This window comes from Bufo gargarizans, chromosome 6 (assembly GCF_014858855.1).
Source record: "Bufo gargarizans isolate SCDJY-AF-19 chromosome 6, ASM1485885v1, whole genome shotgun sequence".
Taxonomy (NCBI): Eukaryota; Metazoa; Chordata; class Amphibia; order Anura; family Bufonidae; genus Bufo; species Bufo gargarizans.
Window position 1 is genome coordinate 95,064,133 of NC_058085.1, and position 18,739 is coordinate 95,082,871.

Genomic DNA, 18,739 nt, shown 5'->3' on the forward strand with positions numbered 1-18,739 from the left:
AAAAAATCATACACACCCCACACATTAACAAAACTACAGATCGTCCTGCAAAAAAGAGCCCTGACACATCTTCGTAGACATAACTATAAAAAGTTTTTATTTTTCAATATTAAAACGGAAGAAAAACTACCGTATCCATATGTGACATCACCATAATTGTACTGAGCTGGAGAATGAAGAGCACAATTCAGTTTTACCACATAGTAGATGCTGTAAAAAAAAAATCCATAAAACTGGTGAAATTGTGTGGTTTTTTTTTTTGTTTTGTTTTTTCCCAAATTCCACCACCTCTTGCCACTACATTCTGTGCAATATTAAGTGGTGCCATTAGAAAGTGCAAGCCATCATACAGCTATGTGAACGGAAACATAAAAAATGACGACTCCTGGAAGGCAGGAAACGAAAACGCAAAAAAAAAAAATTAAGAAAATCGTTGCATCAGGAAGGGGCTAAATATACATTTTGTCAGGTTAGCAACAATTAGGAGATGGATGGGAGCATGACTGCAGGATCAGACTACATCATTTGTCGACACAAGATGGTAGGATATTTTTATGCAGACTATTTGCACTTTTGCTTTTATTTTTTTTTCCACTTTTGATGTATTGGAACAACTTTTTACAGTTCTGAACTTCTGAATAATGTTATTGGCAGCATAAAGCTCATTGTCATCCACATGAATCTCCTTTTCATTCCCTGCACATGAAAGCAAAGGAAAAAGTCTTTTACCATTTGGATAAATGCAAATCATTTACATGAACTATTTTTCCTTGTAGTATTATGCAGCTCCTTGGGGCGTTCCCCCCTCCTAGTGGTCCAGCGTCTCCATGCAGTCTAGTGAATGAGACCACCCTGATCACTTACTCCCGCCTGCCTACTGTCAGCAAGTACAGCTTCCGTTACTTTGTGCTAGACAACAGCGTCATACTGGCCATGCTGGAGCAGCCGCTTGGGAATGAGCAGAGTAAGGCTTTTTGTGTGTGTGCTTGTATATTACAGTGGTATTTAGTGTAGTCCAGAATCCCACATTACATTGCTTCTATTCTACATGGAAACCATACAGCTCCAAGTATACCAGAACTTGTATTTACATCTTTAGGCAATCCAAGTCCGTCCATTACTGTCCTAATTAGAGGCATGTCCGGTCGCCATGCGTGGGCCATGCAGCTCTGCCACCTACCGCGAGCAGCAAGAGCCAATCAGAGAGTGAGTATTTGCAGACCGCATTCAGAAATCGCCATCTATGATTGTAGATCTATGTAAGCAGCGGGCAAGAGCCAAACCATCCAGTATATTATCTGTAGGAAACCTACAGCCTCAAGTATACGGACAGATTTTTTTATGTAAGGCCCATATGTTAGCAAAGTATTGCATTGCCCTACCTGTTGGAATACTAGAAGTGGCAAACCGTATGTGGACACCCCTTCTAATCACTGGGCTCATGCCAGTGACCACTATTGCCAACGCATGTATCAGCAATATAGAACAGTTAGTTTGGTGACTTTCAGTGTGACACCAATATAGAACTGACACATCTGGAGAATATCACTGCACCACCTGCAAGTCAGACTGACAGATCTTAGTTCAATGGACACTTCTGCTTGAATGTGATTGATTGGAGATGGAGAAAAAGTCAGGCCTATGTTTTTAAAGGGAATCTGTCACCTCCTAAAGTGTATCTAGTAAATGGCAATGCATTCTAGTTCACTGTACTATCATCACAACTGTACTTAAAGTGCAGGTTCTAAACGTCAGAAAAAGAGGAGTTATGTCCGCCCCCTTCCTCTGCGAGGTCACGATCTGGCCACAACTCTGCCCGCCTGGTGCGTCGCAACAAAATCTTGCACATGTGCAGAGCAGGAGACTGCTTGTGCATGGAGTGCGCTACAGAGCTGTAACTGCGCATGCGCTGACTCCTGTCTTGATCTTCGGATCTGCTCTGCACGTCGCTAAGTGTTGGCACTGGGAAACTCCTCTAAAGGCAAGCTTGGGCTCTTCACGGGGGCAGGTTTTTTTGACACTTGCAACAGGCGGGCTTGGGCTCGTACAACTGATAATACTGTCCCGCTGGGAAAGTAACCTGCACTTTCTCTAACACTGGGACAGTTATCATGATGGTACAATTGCCGTACACAATGAACAAGGTGACAAATTCCAAGGAAATCTTAATGCGTCTTCCAGCATACAATGACATTCTAGAGAATTGTGAGATTACTTCTTTATGCCAAAAATTCAAGAAAGGCCCCTCCAAAAAGAGAGTCCTCTCCATAAGTATGTCCATGACTTTGTAATGAGCTGTTCAAAAAGATATGCAGTGTAGGTATATACGGGTACGTGTGTGTGTGTTTAAGGGCACAACATATCGATAATTACATGGTGTGATTGCCTGATTTTAGCCAGTCAGTAATCAGTGGCGTAAATGTTAAAGAGCAGGTTATTAAACTCTACCTTCTATTTACAGATGTTCATTCCTGAAAGCAGGCCAGAGCCTAAGAATGACGTGGGCATTAAGTACAATGTAAAGCATCGTCCGTTTCCTGAAGAAGTGGATAAGATCCCTTTTGTTAAGGCAGATCTTAGTATTCCCGACTTGCATGAAATTGTTACTGAAGAGGTAAGGATCTATTCTACTGCAGCTCGAGATCAGCGATCACTTACCCTTAGGCCTCATGAACATGGCTGCACTATGGCTCCATACAGCCTCCTGGTTGTATGGAGCTGTAATAGAGCATCCATTGTATTGTATAGGTTCCGACTTTTTTTTTGTCCTACAATATACAAAATTGTGGCATATTCAATCAGATGCTGTATTTATGTATTTTCTGCCTCTCTCTGAGCTGCCCCTCATATTTGTGGGGTGATGGGTTGGGTCTTGTTTTTTTTCTTTTTGTTCTATATTTCTAAAAATTAATAGTGGGGGAAAAAAGATGCTGTATGTATGGGGGGACTTCTGGGGAAGAATGAACCCATAATGAGGTGCTACCAGGAACCCCATATAGTGACGCACAGCATCCCTGCAGCTCCCTTGTACAGGAGTATGGCATGTGCATGAGTCCTTAGGGAATAGTCCTGCTAATAGAATGGGTACAGATTGTGTTTTCTTACATTAGGATGATGAAGAACATTAAAGGGGTTATCCAATGAATGATTAAAGGGAACCTGTCATTGGGATTTTTGTGTATAGAGCTGAGGACAAGGGTTGCTAGATGGCCGCTAGCACATCCGCAATACCCAGTCCCCATAGCTCTGTGTGCTTTTATTGTGTAAAAAAAAAAACAATTTGATACATATGCAAATTAACCTGAGATGAGTCCTGTCCCTGACTCCTCTCACATACAGGACTCATCTCAGGTTAATTTGCATATGTATCAAATCGTTTTTTTTTTTACACAATAAAAGCACATAGAGCTATGGGGACTGGGTATTGTGGAGGTGCTAGCGGCCATCTAGCAACCCATGTCCCCAGCTCTATACCCAAAATCCCGGTGACAGGTTCCCTTTAAACATTGGACAATCATATAGTACATATGAACCAACCCTGTACTTCACATAGATCCAGAGATCTCCACACCCATTGCTCCAACTGGTCTGCTATATTAAAGGGGTTATCAGAGTTCTCCAACAGCCCCCCACATATAATATACTTACCCCGCTCCCTGCGCCGCTCCTGGTCCCTGCACCACCGCTGCTGCTTCTCCCTTTGTACTGATGAAAACATCCGGGTTTGGGGGGGATGGAGCAGCCAATGGCAGACGGGGACGAGAAGCAGCAGCGGCGCAAGGAGCGGGGTAAGTATATTACATGTGGGAGGCTGTTGGAGAACTTGGATAACCCCTTTAATATCAATCAGACAGCCCAAGTGGTGTGTCCTTTCTGCTGCAGCTCTCTACCTTTCACAGCTCAGGAGGCAGTTGAAGGATGGAACTGAGCATGTGCACCCAGTGAAGGGGACCGAGAAATCGGAAAAGACAGCAGGTGGCGCTATACAGAGGTTTTGTTGAATAATTCAGCCATACTAATTACATACAATTACAAAAGTATTCAGATCCAGGTGCTGGTTTGTAAACTGCACAATATTTTCAGTAGGACACACCCTTTAACTTTTTTCATATGAAACTGGTTAAAAAGATTAACATAATGTTTTTATTTTCCAAGTTGGAGCTGAGGCATGAAAAGCTGAAACTTGGAATGGCCAAACAGATTACATATGAGGCTGGGCTGGATCATATGAAGGAAGAGGAATTTAAGAAGAAAAGTTACCCTGATCCTGTGACGGAGTGTAAGCCTCCCCCTCCAGCCCAGGAGTTCCAGACCGCGCGCCTCCTCCTCTCACATTTTGGGTTCCTCTCTCTTGAAGCACTGAAAGTAAGTGAGGAAAAAAAATTGAACTTAAAATGAGGAAATTTTATTTATTGTGGTCGGCATCTTTCCAACAGTCTTCCCTTCCAGACCTGTATGGGCCATTATTGAATATCATAACCTTTTGTTCTTCTTCAGGAGCCAGCAAATAGCCGTCTACCTCCTCACCTTATTGCACTCGACTCTCACATTCCTGGGTTCTTTGATGATATTGGATACTTGGATTTGCTTCCTTGCCGTCCCTTTGATACAGTTTTCATTTTTTATATGAAGGCTGGCCAAAAAGCTAGTCAGGAGGTGAGCAAGAGCAGTCCTGAGGTCTAAGTCATAGGACAATGGGTTAATTTTTGCCACTACTCACTGGGGCTTATATTTTTCAGATCCTGAAGAATGTGGAGTCTTCTAGTAATGTTCAGCCGCATTTCTTGGAGTTTCTGCTTTCCCTGGGTTGGCCTGTTGATGTTGGGACGCATCCAGGTTGGACAGGCCACGTGTCCACAAGTTGGTCAATTAATTGCATCGGAGAGAATGAACAAGGTCAAGGTATGTTTGAAATCACTTGATGTCTATGAATTTTCTGTAGGCGGTACAGTCAGTAACTCTTTGTAGGATACATAGTCGGCCTACTGTATGTGCAGTTGGTATATATCTTACCAATTTTGATTCTGTACAACAACAATTTCACTACCACTGAAGAGATGCTGTCTGCTTAAGTACCAGTAGTACTAGTTCAAAACCTTGCAAAGAGCATTTATTGCTAAGTATGCACATCTTGCATTGAAAATGAGGGTGGACATGGATGTCTAGACATCACTACAACCAGATTTTTTTTTATTTTTTTTATTTTTTTCTCTCGCTTATATAGCACTGCTATATTCTGCAGCACTTTACAGACATTGGCATCAAGCTGGCCCCAATGGGGCTCGCAATCTAAGTTCTCTATCATCATGTCTTTGGAGGATGGGAGGAAACCCATGCAGATGTTGTCCTTTGTTGAATTTTAACCCAGGACCCCAGCGTTGAAAGGCAACTGTGCTAACCACTGAGCCACCATGCTTTTCATATCCTTTACGAGCAGCACTTTAGTGCTTTCCCTATGCAAGGGTCAGGAGAGTGAAGAAATGGTCTTCAGTTACTCTGCTGAGAAATCAATTAAAGATAGCGGAATTACGGATTTAGCAGATTGAACAGTCACACTTGGTGAATTATCACGTCTAGTTACCATGGTATCCCTGTGACTGTTAACTCTGCTGCATCTGTAGATTGCCAAGATGAGCAGAATGAGCTTGCAAGAATTGAAAATAAAAGTGTGACTTCTAGCGGTATTCCCATTTTATTAAGTAATGCCATCACTTTATGGTCCGAATTTTGGGACTCCCATTTTTCCTGAGCCATGCTGCAGTTCTCAGCACAGCGGGTGGCTGAGGTGAAACTGTGCAGACAAGACTAGTGAAGAAGAGCATTCTTGGCATTGTGGTGGTCACAAATCACTGCAAAAAAAGCATGAGGGGCTCCGATATGTTCCTGACTGGAAGATATTGGCAAAGTTCTCAGCTTTTAACATCGGCTTGAGGAATTAGCTAGTATTGTCAGTTGCGTATCACTTTGGTGCGTTTTTTTTGCAGTGTTTTGTGTATGTATATGTATTTTTGCCGGGGATTGCCGTTATGTGCAGACCGCATGCGGAGGAATTGCTCCCCCGGTTATAGACACGCTACAGTGTCTGGGTTTGGAGCATTTTCACCCGTTTAGGCCAGTGAGTCATTGTGGTGGTCCTAGAGGTAGGAAACCCTCTGATCATATGCCATCTCTTCTCAAGAGGGGGATACCCCTTTCAGTTTATACTACCCACCCCCCATGTCACACTTATAGGGGCTCAGGAAGCTGAGATAAGACGATGGGACAATATTTTGCAAACCTATCTTCCGTTTTTTGTTTTTTTTCTTCCTGTAGAAGAAACAACTACTTCTGAGGACAGTGGTGGAAGCATATTTAATGGGGAGAAGAAAGTCCTGTACTATGCAGATGCCTTGACAGAAATAGCTTTTGTTGTACCCTCAGCAGTGGAGTCTCAGAGTAAGTCCTAAAACCATTGTATTTGGCGGTGTTGCACCAGGCTGAATATCCTAGAGCACTACTCCATGACATGTCATTAACTGTTTTACCATTGTGCTTCCTCCTAATAGCAGATACTTCAGAAAGTAATGTATCTGAGCAGGAAAGTGACTCCAACATGGATCTTCTGCCGGGAATATTAAAGCAGCCTCTAACATTGGAACTGTTTCCTAACCATACAGAAAGCTTGAATTCTACACAAAGGGTGAGATCTTATTTATTATAGCCGCACAGTAAGAATGAGGGTAAGGCTGGCCCTACCCATTACATAGCTGACAACGGAATGCTCGTTTGGCCAATATCCATCTCTCACAACATTCTCCTACACATGCATGTGTTCTGAATGGAGAGAAGGCTGCTTCCAGACACCACTTGTGGCGGTTGATCTCCCCATGAATAAAATGATTGGACAGTTGAAATCAAACTCCCTAAACCATATCTCTCCCGACATCTGCCGTCAGTTTGCCAAAATCAGTAGGTTTGGCTAACGTTTGCCTAAAGCAGGGATGCTCAACCTGCGGCCCTCCAGCAGTTGTAAAACTACAACCCCGGCAGGTTCAGGGTTTCCTTAAAAGGAGGGTAATAAACCTATCGAAAGAAATGCCTGGCAATGATTTTGATTCCCTCATAGGCGCGGGTAAAGGGAAAAAATCCCTATCAGAATTATATCAAGGCATTAGGGATAAGAAGTTATCCTCGGTGGCGGGACGGATGTTCTCCCATTGGAGCAAGGAATTCCCTTCAATGGACCATAGGGATATCATTGTAAAAGGCTGGAACACAATTAGAACTATTACACCTAACGAGATCTGGAGGGAGACACACTTTCGAATGATCCATAAGGCTATATATGGATTTCACTGTACCTCACGCTCTGCTACTCCTGAAAGGCTAGATAGTTGCCCTAAATGCAAGCTGAAAAACTCAGACCTATTTCATGGTGTATGGGCATGCCCAGAATCAGAAAGGTATTGGAAAATGGTCAGTTCGCAGGTTAAGCAGCCTCTTAAAGTGCAGCTCCCACTAGTACCTGAGTTGTTCCTATTTCATGTGCCTCCGGATAGGGTGACAGTAACCCCGTTGATACATACCCTGATATTGGCAGCAAAAAGATGCCTTTTTAGAGATTGGCTAAGCAAGAGCGTGCCCACTGCTGCTGATATATTTAAGCACACGAAAATGTGCTTTGAGATGGAGAAACTGCAGGCAGAGCAACTAAAGGGAAAACAAATAAACACATTTTTCCACAAATGGGAAGTGTTTATAAGCACGGTCTTCTCGGATGAAGAAATGAAAGGTGTCATGAGCCCCTTTGTACAATCAGAATGGTACCTTAAGGAAAAATTGGCCAAGAGACTAGGTAGGCTTCTGATAGATTGAAGATGTAAGGGAGGGAGGGTGTGCAAGAAGTGTACCTGAGGTGGGGGGAGGGGGGAAGGGTCATTGGGGAGGGAGGGAGTTTAGGGGGTGTTCTACTGGGCGATAAGTGGGAAAAGTATACTCAATCAAAATCTGGATATGTATAACTGGATTGTTGCTTGTTATACCTATGTGATCATTTGATATTGTATACTGTCTCATGATTGTAAATGCTTACAAAATCTCAATAAAATGTATATTTAAAAAAAAAAAAAAAAACTACAACCCCCACTATACCCTGCTGTAGGCTGTCTGGGCATGCTGTTTTCAACAGCTTGAGGGCCACACCCCTGGTCTAATGTGTGTGGCTAGCTTAAAGGGGTTATCCCATCTAAGGCTACTTTCACACTAGCGTTCGTCGGTCCGCTCGTGAGCTCCGTTTGAAGGGGCTCACGAGCGGACCCGAACGCAGCCGTCCAGCCCTGATGCAGTCTGAATGGAGCGGATCCGCTCAGACTGCATCAGTCTGGCGGCGTTCAGCCTCCGCTCCGCTCGCCTCCGCACGGACAGGCGGACAGCTGAACGCTGCTTGCAGCGTTCGGGTGTCCGCCTGGCCGTGCGGAGGCGTGCGGATCCGTCCAGACTTACAATGTAAGTCAATGGGGACGGATCCGTTTGAAGATGCCACAATGTGTTGTTGGGAATATATAGATTTAAGGAATTGATTTATAAACTGTCAGTGTATTGTTTTGTTCCTCCAGCTCAGTCCCACATCTAGGACAAGGAAGACTCCACACGGGCGAACAGTTCCCCCACTGGGACCAGAGACCAAGGTGGCTGTTGTATGGCTGGAGCAGTACGATGACTTGGGTATAGTTTTTAGAACTTTTATTTCCCTGTACATCTTTTTTATAATGTAGTATTTGCTTGGTTACATTGGTTGACATTAATCCTACCCCCTAATTGTGGCAGATATGCTCCACCTGCCTTCATAGCTGCTTCTAAATGGCAAGTAGTAATTGTGTCCTGTTTGCCTCCCAGAGAACTTCCCACTCTCGGACCTAGCAGCCGAGACCAGCACTGGTATAGAGACTACAACCAACAGCAGCACTTCCATCAGGTAACACATTCACCTGCTGTGAGCTTTCTACCCTCTGTCTGAAATATTGCTAAAAATGTCATGTATCACTTGATCCTTTTTTAGGAACAGCACACCTGAGAAGGAGGTTCCTGTAATATTCATACACCCCCTGTACACAGGCTTGTTCCGGGTGAAAGTACATGGGGCCTCTGGAAAATTCAATATGGTTATCCCGTTGGTGGATGGAATGGTGGTGAGCAGAAGAGCGCTTGGTGAGTTTTAGCTTTTATCTAATTCCGTAGCAATGAAAATGGTTTAGGGTAAAGTATAGGTAAAGGACAGATTGCTAGTCTGCAGTGTGATTCCTATTAATAAGCATGACCATGAATGCTTTTTCGCCAACAAGAGTGGTTATAGCTGTTGTAGATGGCAAAGGCCGGCCATTCCTGCGGTTCAAAGAGGCCCCCAGCAGTCTGAGATGTGTATATCAAAAAATATCCTAGAAATATATTTTTCTCGCCCATTTTCCTTGGGGGACACAGACCTTGGGTATAGCTCAGCTCCCTAGGAGGCGTGACACTAAGTAAAACTGTTAAGCCCCTCCTCCATCAGCTATACCCTCAGCCTGGAGATAGAGGCTACCAGTTTTAGCTTAGTGTCCAAGGAGGCAAGACACTCCCTGCTACTGCAGGGCTGTTTTCTCCTTGTTATTTTTACTTTTCCTTCTAATTTTGTTATTTTATTTTTTCCTAGGGATACCAGAGACGCATTAGACCTCTCTGCTCTCCCGGGGTTGAGCTGCGCCAGTGCCAACTTATCTGCACTGCTGCCTCCCCCACAGAAGCAATAGGAGGATCTGGGCAGCAATGGCTCCCCTACATCCCGCCAGCTAGGGGGTCGCCCGCACGCCAAGCCCCTCTTCCAGCTTCCTGCCACTGCGGTGCCAGTGGCTGAAGGGGCGACCCTGCTGGAAAGGACTGAGGGTGAAGACGTCGGACGGTGAGATGGCTATTCCAGCCCATACCCCGTCCCTATCTGCAGCATCTACCCCTCTGGGTAAGGGGGGCACCCGTGGTCGCTCATTCTGAGCGCTCATCTGCAGGACAATGCAGCATCCTCAGCACCCCCACGCCGTTCCCCCCCCCCACGCTGCTATCTTTCTCCCCCCCCACCCCCTCATTCGGGGCTGACTCCATTTTTCTCTTCTCTCTCTCCCCCTTCCCGGCGCCGCCCGCTCCGTTCCGAGAACGGGGGGCGGGGCTTAGCGTTTCCGGCAGGGGCGTGGCTTACGAGAACGGAGGCGTGGCTTACGCACACGCGCGTCATTTTGGGGGCGGAGCTACGTTCTCCTTCACAGAAGACATTTCAAGCGCTGGAGGGGGCGGAGCTTGTTCCCCGCGCTTTCTGCTGAAGTTTCCCGCGCTTCCTCACTCCTGACAGGAAGCTGGGACACGGTGGGGGACTCTAACCTCCTGTGTACATCGCTCGGCTTCTGTGGGCGCTCTCTGCTGCTCTCTGCTGTTCACTGCTTCTCTGCTGCTGCTGATCTGGGCCATCTCCTGACGTTCTTCTGAGGCACTGGTAGGACAGTTAACCCTCTCCTAACCCTCCTGGTCATAGCTGCTATAACCCTTTGTGGTCTCTATATTAGAGTACAACCACACTTCAGCATGTCAGATCCCACGGGTGCCCCCAAACCCTGGTACCATGCCTGTACCGCCTGTAAGGAACTTTTTCCGCGTGGGCAATCTGAGCCGCATTGCCTTGCATGTCAGGCCCCGGTGCAGGGCCCGCTTCCCACTGCGCCCCCCGGTGCCTCTGAACCCCCTGACTGGGCTAGGTCTCTGTCTCAGGCGGTGGAAAGCCTTACACACGTAGTGGGCCGTCTCGTGGGTAGACCGCCTCTCCCGCAGGCTGCCACAATCCCTGTCGCACCCGCTGGGACTACCGTTTCTGCCGCCCCCACTGGTTCCCTGCCTCCCAGCGAATCTTCCAGGGCCCGGCATACTCAGAAACGTTCAAGGGTTGAGCGCACATCTTCTCCAGATGCTTCGCTCTCTCCGCCATGCGTGCGAGCTCAGTCAAGTCTATCCTCTCAAAGGGATACGCTTTCTGAGGGAGAACTGGCGGATTCGGACGTGGACATGGACTCAGAGCTTCCGTCCAAATTGGCGTCCGCGGTGGGGCATCTTGTCACTAGCATCCGTGATACCTTTCAGCTACACGATGACCCCCCCCAGCCCTGAACAGGCCGGCGTGTCCTTTCTCCGCCCCAAACAGGCCTCCAAGGTTTTTCCCATACACGCTGATTTTTCTTCTGTGGTATCCAAGGCTTGGACTTGGCCTAACGTCCGCTTTATTACACCCAAAAAGCTGGACATTTGTTATCCCTTTCCAGCGGATTCTGTGACCACGTGGACATCCCCGCCTAAGGTTGATCCTCCCGTGGCTCGCCTGTCCAAAAGCACTACTATTCCTGTACAGGACGGATCTTCCCTCCAGTCTGTTGAGGACCGTCGTACGGAATCCCTCTCCAAGGCCATATTTACTGCCTCTGGTTCGGCCCTTAGACCGGTCTTTGCCTCCGCCTGGGTTGGCAAAGCGGTCTCTGAATGGGGTTTGCAACTGGAACGGGAGTTAGGGTCGGACGTCCCTGTTCAGGACCTCCGTTCCTTAGCCCAACTAATTGTTCAGGCCGGAAAATTCGTCTGTGAGGCCTCCCTTGATGCGGATGCCCTCATTGCCCGTTCCTCTGCCCTGGCAGTTTCTGTCAGGAGGGAACTCTGGCTGAAGGTTTGGGCGGCGGACGCCGCTTTCAAACGCTCTTTGGCCGGCCTACCATTCACGGGTTCCCGCCTGTTCGGAACCCGTCTGGACGAACTTATATCAGAGGCCACGGGTGGGAAGAGTACTCACCTCCCCCAGTCCAGGCCAATGGGCGCCCCCCGTGGTCGCGCTGGTTCGTCCCGTTTTCGGTCCTTTCGCAAGCCCACCGGGTCTAGACCCGCGGCCAGTTCTTCTTCCTCTGGCCCAGCCCAGGATAGAAGCAAGAAGCTCCCACAGGCCAGCAGCCCTCTGCCTGAAGGTGCGCCCCCACCCACCCGGGTGGGGGGCCGCCTTCTCCTATTCAGGAACGTATGGCGGGCCCACATCTCAGACGCATGGGCGCTCGAGATTGTATCTTGCGGATACAAAATCGAATTTGCGTCCATTCCGCCAGACCGTTTCTTCCGATCCCGTCCTCCGCGAGATCCCGTACGAGTGGCCGCCTTCTTCGCGGCCATTCACTCTCTAATGGACAGGGTGTCGTCGTCCCCGTGCCTCCGACGGAAAGGTTCAGGGGGTTTTACTCGAACCTCTTTGTGGTTCCCAAGAAGGAAGGCTCAGTGCGTCCGATCTTGGACCTAAAACGCCTGAACCGTTTTCTCCGACTGCAGAGATTCCGGATGGAGTCTCTCAGGTCCGCAGTGGCCTCCCTGGAAAGAGGGGATTTCATGGCCTCAATCGACATTCAGGATGCATACCTCCACGTTCCGGTTGCTCCATGTCATCACCGCTTCCTGCGCTTCGCGGTGGGGGACGATCACTTCCAATTCGTCGCCCTTCCCTTTGGTCTGGCGACGGCTCCTCGAGTGTTCACCAAGGTCCTGGCCCCTGTCTTGGCCCTTCTACGTTCAAGAAGTGTTTTTCTTCTCCCATACTTGGACGACATCCTGGTCAAGGCACCCTCCTTCTCTCAGACATCCGGCAGTGTGGAACTCACTCTGGAGACCCTGACGCGGTTCGGTTGGATTATCAACCACCCCAAATCTTCCCTTACCCCCTCCAGACGGCTGATCTTCCTGGGGATGCTCCTGGATACAGAGTTGGCGGAGGTCCGCCTTCCGTCGGACAAGCGTCTGGCCCTTCGCGGGTCGGTTCGCAGTCTCCTCCGTCATCACCGCCCTTCCCTCAGATCCAGCATGCGGTTGTTGGGAAAGATGGTTGCCTGTTTCGAAGCGGTGCCGTTCGCACAATTCCGATCCCGCACCTTTCAGAGGGCAATTCTGTCGGCCTGGGACAAATCACCGAGGAGTCTGGACAGGACCTTTCTTCTGCCTCCCCTGGCTCGGGCTTCCCTCGGCTGGTGGTTGCATATCCCTCTAAGGGGGAAGTCCTTCCTTCCACTGAACTGGCTGGTGATTACCACCGATGCCAGCTTACGGGGGTGGGGGGGGGGGTTCCCTCCCCGGTCCGTCCAGGGCGTTTGGTCTCTATCGGAGTCCAGACTTCCAATCAATATTCTGGAACTGAGGGCGATTCTTCTGTCCCTCAGACACTGGACCCATCTGCTGAGGGGCCTCCCTGTTCGGATCCAATCGGACAATGCCACGGCTGTGGCATACACAAACCATCAGGGAGGCACTCGCAGCGATGCAAGAGGTGACCCTCATTCTCCTCTGGGCGGAGACGCACGTGCCGGCCTTATCTGCGATTTACATCCCGGGGGTGGACAACTGGGCGGCGGATTTCCTCAGCCGGTCCACCATCGACCCGGGAGAATGGTCCCTGCACCCAGAGGTGTTCGAAGCCCTTTGTCTTCGCTGGGGTCGCCCCGACGTGGACCTCATGGCCTCCAAATTCAACCACAAGGTCCCCCTATACCTGGCCAGGGCACGGGACCCGAAGGCATACGGCGCCGACGCGCTCGTCCTTCCGTGGCGCGAATTCTCCCTTCTGTACGTCTTTCCTCCTTTTCCCCTCCTGCCACGGGTTCTTCGGAGGATCGCGGCAGAGGGCGTCCCCGCGATTCTAATCGCCCCGGATTGGCCCCGCCGGTCTTGGTACGCCGACCTAATGTTGCTGTTGGCAGACGCACCGTGGCCACTGCCCTCCAGGGAAGACCTTCTCTCTCAGGGACCGATCTTCCACGAGCATTTAGGCTCGCTACGTTTGACGGCGTGGCTATTGAGACCGCCGTCTTAACGCGACGGGGTTTCTCCGCGGACGTAGTCCGCACCATGATCCGTGCTCGTAAGCCCGTATCCTCTAGGATCTACTATCGGGTTTGGAGGTCCTATCTGGGGTTCTGTGAGTCCCGGAGCATCCCACCTCTCCGGTTTTCTCTTCCCACAATCCTGTCCTTCCTCCAGTCGGGTCTGGACCTGGGGCTGTGCCTCAGTTCTCTGAAGGTTCAGATTTCGGCGCTGTCTATTCTTCTCCAGCGTCCCCTGGACCTTCTTACAAGGAGTGGCTCACTCTGTTCCGCCGTACCGCCCTCCAGTTCCTTCCTGGGACCTGAATGTGGTGCTCTCGGCGCTCCAATCAGCCCCCTTCGAGCCTTTACGGGAGGTCTCCCTTCGCCTTCTGTCCTGCAAGGTCATCTTTCTTGTGGCCATCACGTCTCTCCGACGGGTGTCGGAGTTAGCGGCTCTTTCTTGCTCCGAACCTTTCCTGATCTTCCACCAGGATAAGGTTGTGCTTCGGCCTGTCCCGACCTTCCTGCCAAAGGTGGTCTCCGCCTTTCACATCAATGAGGACATCGTCCTTCCGTCGCTCTGTCCCTCTCCTTCCCACCCCAGAGAACGGGAACTGCACCGTCTGGATGTGGTCAGGGCGTTGAGGATTTACTTGGAGGTCACCGGGTCCTTTCGGCGCACGGACTCCCTGTTTGTGGTTCCGGAGGGTTCGCGCAAAGGGTTGGCGGTCTCCAAGGTGGCTATTGCCCGTTTCATTAAACTGGCGGTGTCTGAGGCTTATCGAGCCAAGGGCAGACCTCCGCCTTTCGGCGTCACTGCTCATTCCACCAGAGCAGTCGGAGCTTCCTGGGCGCAGAGGCATCGGGCCTCGGCTGAACAGTTGTGCAAAGCAGCCACTTGGTCCTCTCTGCACACTTTCACAAAGTTCTATAGGGTGCATACGCATGCATCAGCGGATGCTGCTTTGGGCCGCCTGGTTTTGCAGGCAGCGGTTTCCTGATGCTCTGGTGGTGTTCCGCCTTGGGTTTGTGGTCCCTCCCTTCTTGGACTGCTCTTGAACGTCCCAAGGTCTGTGTCCCCCAAGGAAAATGGGCGAGAAAAGGAGATTTTTGTATAACTTACCAGTTAAATCTCTTTCTCGCTCTTCCTTGGGGGACACAGCACCCACCCTTCTGTGTTTGGTTACAGGGTTATGGTCTGGCGCCCCGTTGGGTTGCTGGCTGGTTGTTTCCGTTATTGGTTGTTATCCTTTCACTACTTGGACACGCAACTGGTAGCCTCTATCTCCAGGCTGAGGGTATAGCTGATGGAGGAGGGGCTTAACAGTTTTACTTAGTGTCACGCCTCCTAGGGAGCTGAGCTATACCCAAGGTCTGTGTCCCCCAAGGAAGAGCGAGAAAGAGATTTAACTGGTAAGTTATACAAAAATCTCCTTTTTGTTGGATAAACCCTATTGTGTGTCTACACCTGGTAGAATGATCTATGTATCTCCACAGTAGTAATAGTAGTCTAGTCCAGTTGTACACCCTTCCATCTTTATCCAACATCTTACTGACCCACATAAATGCGTGATAGGAAGAAAAAAACAGAGGGCAGTATGACTGCAGATTCAGACTACGCAGGTTTTTTTTTTTTTTTTTTTTTTGTAGTCTGCTACCATGGAGATACACAAGGCTGCATAGATGCTAGAGACACAAAACAGTAAAAGAGTTTTAGTAAAGATGTTAAAGGGGTATTCCCATCACAGACAATGGGGGCCTATCGCTGGGACCCGCACCTATCAGACAATAGCGATATGCCCCCATTATCTGTGATGGGAACACCTCTTTAAGGATGTTCTTGTTAATTTGTTTTAACCTTTTAGGCTTTTTGGTAAGACAAACGGTCATCAACATCTGCAGGAGAAAGAGGTTGGAAAGTGACTCCTACAACCCACCACACGTGCGACGGAAGCAGAAAATCACAGACATAGTCAACAAGTACAGGAACAGACAGCTCGAGCCAGAGTTTTACACCTCTCTCTTCCATGAAGTTGGTGTGAAGAGCTGCACTCCTTAAACCAAAATTCACCCACTCCGTGGGGCCTTGGGGCCAATGACTATGGAGCCTTGGGGCCAATGTTAAAAGGGCCACTCTGGCAAGGTCTGGAAACCAAAAAATATGAGCGGATGCACTGAATGTGTGCTTAAGGAGGGTCCATGGCACGAGGGATTATAGTCAACGTTGATGCAGGCAAAATGATTATCAATTACTGCCTCCTGTAGATTATTTTCATTTAAGCTACACATGGATCCTCAACGCAAGAAGTTACCAACAACCAGAAATCTGGCTCCAGTGCGTAAGCTCAAGGACTTGAGAGAAGAAGGCTGTGGACAGAGGTGTAAAGGGTTTAGCCATAAAGGTTTATACATCCCACCATTTTGTAGGTGACCACAGCCTAATAACGTGTTGGTGGTCAGTAAGAAGACCTTATGCTGAGGTTAGGGGGGAACCTCTTTATGTATGCAATCCTTTATTCTTCAGTTACATCACCAAAAGCATTAAAGACTTTCAGAGGTGTATGCTTGGACAGTATGCAGCCTACCTAAAGTGTCTCCTTTAATCTAAAATATCAAATGTATTCCGACTTGTTGACCCCTTCCAGTACATTGCACTTCATAGACATGTGGGCATAAGATGACCATTACATTCTCTAAAACTTAGGTTTTAGCCATTTGCTCCCATTTCCATAGACCTCTAGGCTGCGCCTACAGTAGACGGCCGTATCAAATATGGCCAGATCTTCAGATCTGTATGAAACCACTACTTTGCTGTATTTGTATGGTTTTATATTCTACGTATATTCCCATTTATATGTTATATGTACATTAAGCCCTCTTAATGAGCAGATTTTGATAGAGGGGCAATCCTCTCTATAATAAAGCCTTAGTATGGGAATTTTATATTAAAACTCACATGAAGGGTCTTGTCTTTCTGAAAGCTTATCTTTGTGTTTTATTACAAATTGATAAAGAAGCCTCCCTTTACAGAACTGATATCAGTGGATATGGTGATATTTGAGCCATAAACATTTTCTCTCGCACTTTGGGGGGGGGGGGGGGGAGGGAGATATGTGGGGCCCCACAATCCTATTCATGTAGTAAATGCCCACCCTTGAGCACCATCATTTTGTTCATAAATTTACAAATGTATCTTAAGAGCTTTGTTGGAGCTCCATTTTTCTGATTAGACACCCACATCCTCTGCATAAACATATTTAGAACTCTGACTATTTGCAGCCACCACTAGGGGGAGCCCACTGCATGCTCTTATTGAGTTCAATGGTGGCTGGAAGCAGCAAATATACAGTCTACGTCCAAGATTTGGAGCCTTAATTCAGAAAAATGATGCTCCACACGCAATGAAGATATTAGGGCTTTCCTTTGACAGTTGGGCTCATCTACTGCCAGATGAAAAGAATTTCACTGCAGTTATTTTTGTCTATAATAATGATCTAGTTTCAGAGGGTCTTGATGGCAATAAGAATTGTGACTATGTTTTGAATCATCCTCCACCTTCAGAATACGTCACCCTCCATCCCACACACGTCTGCCATCTGTAACGTGCAATCTCAGTCACGTGGTAACCAACCAAACCCCACCAGTTAAACCCAGATAATATTCGCTGCACCAAGTCCAAGTGGAATGATGAGTTTGTGAGTCAGAGGGGCTGGTTCCTCTCTGGTAGTCCAAGCTTAGAGCATCCTTTAAATGTACATATGTTTTTTTTTCTGTTGAAATATCTTTTTTCAAATATTGTTTCCTTTGATCTATACTATCACTTGAATTATTGCCTTTGTGTGGGGTGTACTATCTTGGAAAGGACTTGTACAGTTTCCTCTTCTGTGTCTGATCTCCACTGATCGAATGGTTAATCTGGCTTTCATGTAGCAGATTAAAGCCAGCGCCCCCGTTTGCACTCTGAAGCCCATATATATAGATTTTTTTTTATTATAGATATATCTATCTTTATTTGGGAACACATTGAGTCACTTGGCTTGCACTCACCAATGCAAGATGCGTGCACTGTTTTATCCGAGTTCTTGTAAGTCATGGACACTGTGGAAATCTTCCTGGTTACTGTACTCTGTATATAGGGCGTAGAGTCACTGTAAATAGAAAGCTATGACTCTGGTTAGCAGATTTCCTGTAACCTTTTTCCTGTTAAGCCACGAAACATGGTTTCTGTTCATGCCAGTCGCCTTTCTCTGAAAGGAATACACATCTGATATTGAATGTAACACATTTAGTCAAATAAATTTTAAAGGCAATTATTTAAAGAAAACCCATGTGTGTTTTATTTCATCCCAGTATTGTTTGTAATACAGCTTGGGTATGACTTATGCAAGATTTGGATCTATATGTTTAGAATATTCAGTTTTACTGTACTGAATGGTAACCCGGATGCCGCAATACCAAACACATGCCATGGACAAGGTGGGCATGGTTCCTTAAAGGGGATTTCCAGCCATTAATATTGATGACATATCCTGAGAATATGTCATCAATATCAGATCGGTGGGGATCCGACACCTGGCAATCCTGCCAATCAGCTGTTTAACAAGGAGGAGACACTCCATGCAAGCTCCGCTCTCTCGTCATTACACTACACGTTGTCTCCTGTGGAGCGGTGGCGTAGTGTAATTACAAGCACTCCAATCACTTTAATGGAGCAGGTACTTGTATTACACTGAACTTCCAAAATGAAGTGCAGTGTAATGAAGAGGAAGCCTTCTCTTCAAACAGCTGATCGGGTGGGGTGCTGGGTGTCTGATCCCCGACGATCAGCTATTGCTGACCTATCCTGAGGATAGGTCATCAATATTAAC

At 47.8% G+C, this 18,739-nt stretch overlaps 1 protein-coding gene across 10 annotated transcripts in view; it reads left to right on the top strand.

The window, feature by feature from the left end:
- Positions 1-18,190, top strand: part of RALGAPB (Ral GTPase activating protein non-catalytic subunit beta) — an 86,210-nt gene extending 68,020 nt beyond the window's left edge. For 9 of the 10 annotated variants that reach the window (XM_044299969.1, XM_044299971.1, XM_044299970.1 and 6 more), the window contains 12 exons: positions 777-964; positions 1,100-1,206; positions 2,462-2,614; positions 4,156-4,365; positions 4,498-4,656; positions 4,740-4,902; positions 6,313-6,435; positions 6,546-6,679; positions 8,595-8,703; positions 8,875-8,953; positions 9,038-9,186; positions 15,737-18,190. In XM_044299969.1, the coding sequence (XP_044155904.1) occupies positions 777-964; positions 1,100-1,206; positions 2,462-2,614; positions 4,156-4,365; positions 4,498-4,656; positions 4,740-4,902; positions 6,313-6,435; positions 6,546-6,679; positions 8,595-8,703; positions 8,875-8,953; positions 9,038-9,186; positions 15,737-15,930 (1,768 nt within the window). In that variant the 3' untranslated portion in view covers positions 15,931-18,190. Of the gene's footprint in view, positions 1-776; positions 965-1,099; positions 1,207-2,461; positions 2,615-4,155; positions 4,366-4,497; positions 4,657-4,739; positions 4,903-5,252; positions 5,659-6,312; positions 6,436-6,545; positions 6,680-8,594; positions 8,704-8,874; positions 8,954-9,037; positions 9,187-15,736 lie in introns of those variants that run through there. The other variant, XM_044299977.1, reaches the window with a different exon arrangement.
- The last annotated feature ends 549 nt before the right edge of the window (positions 18,191-18,739 follow it).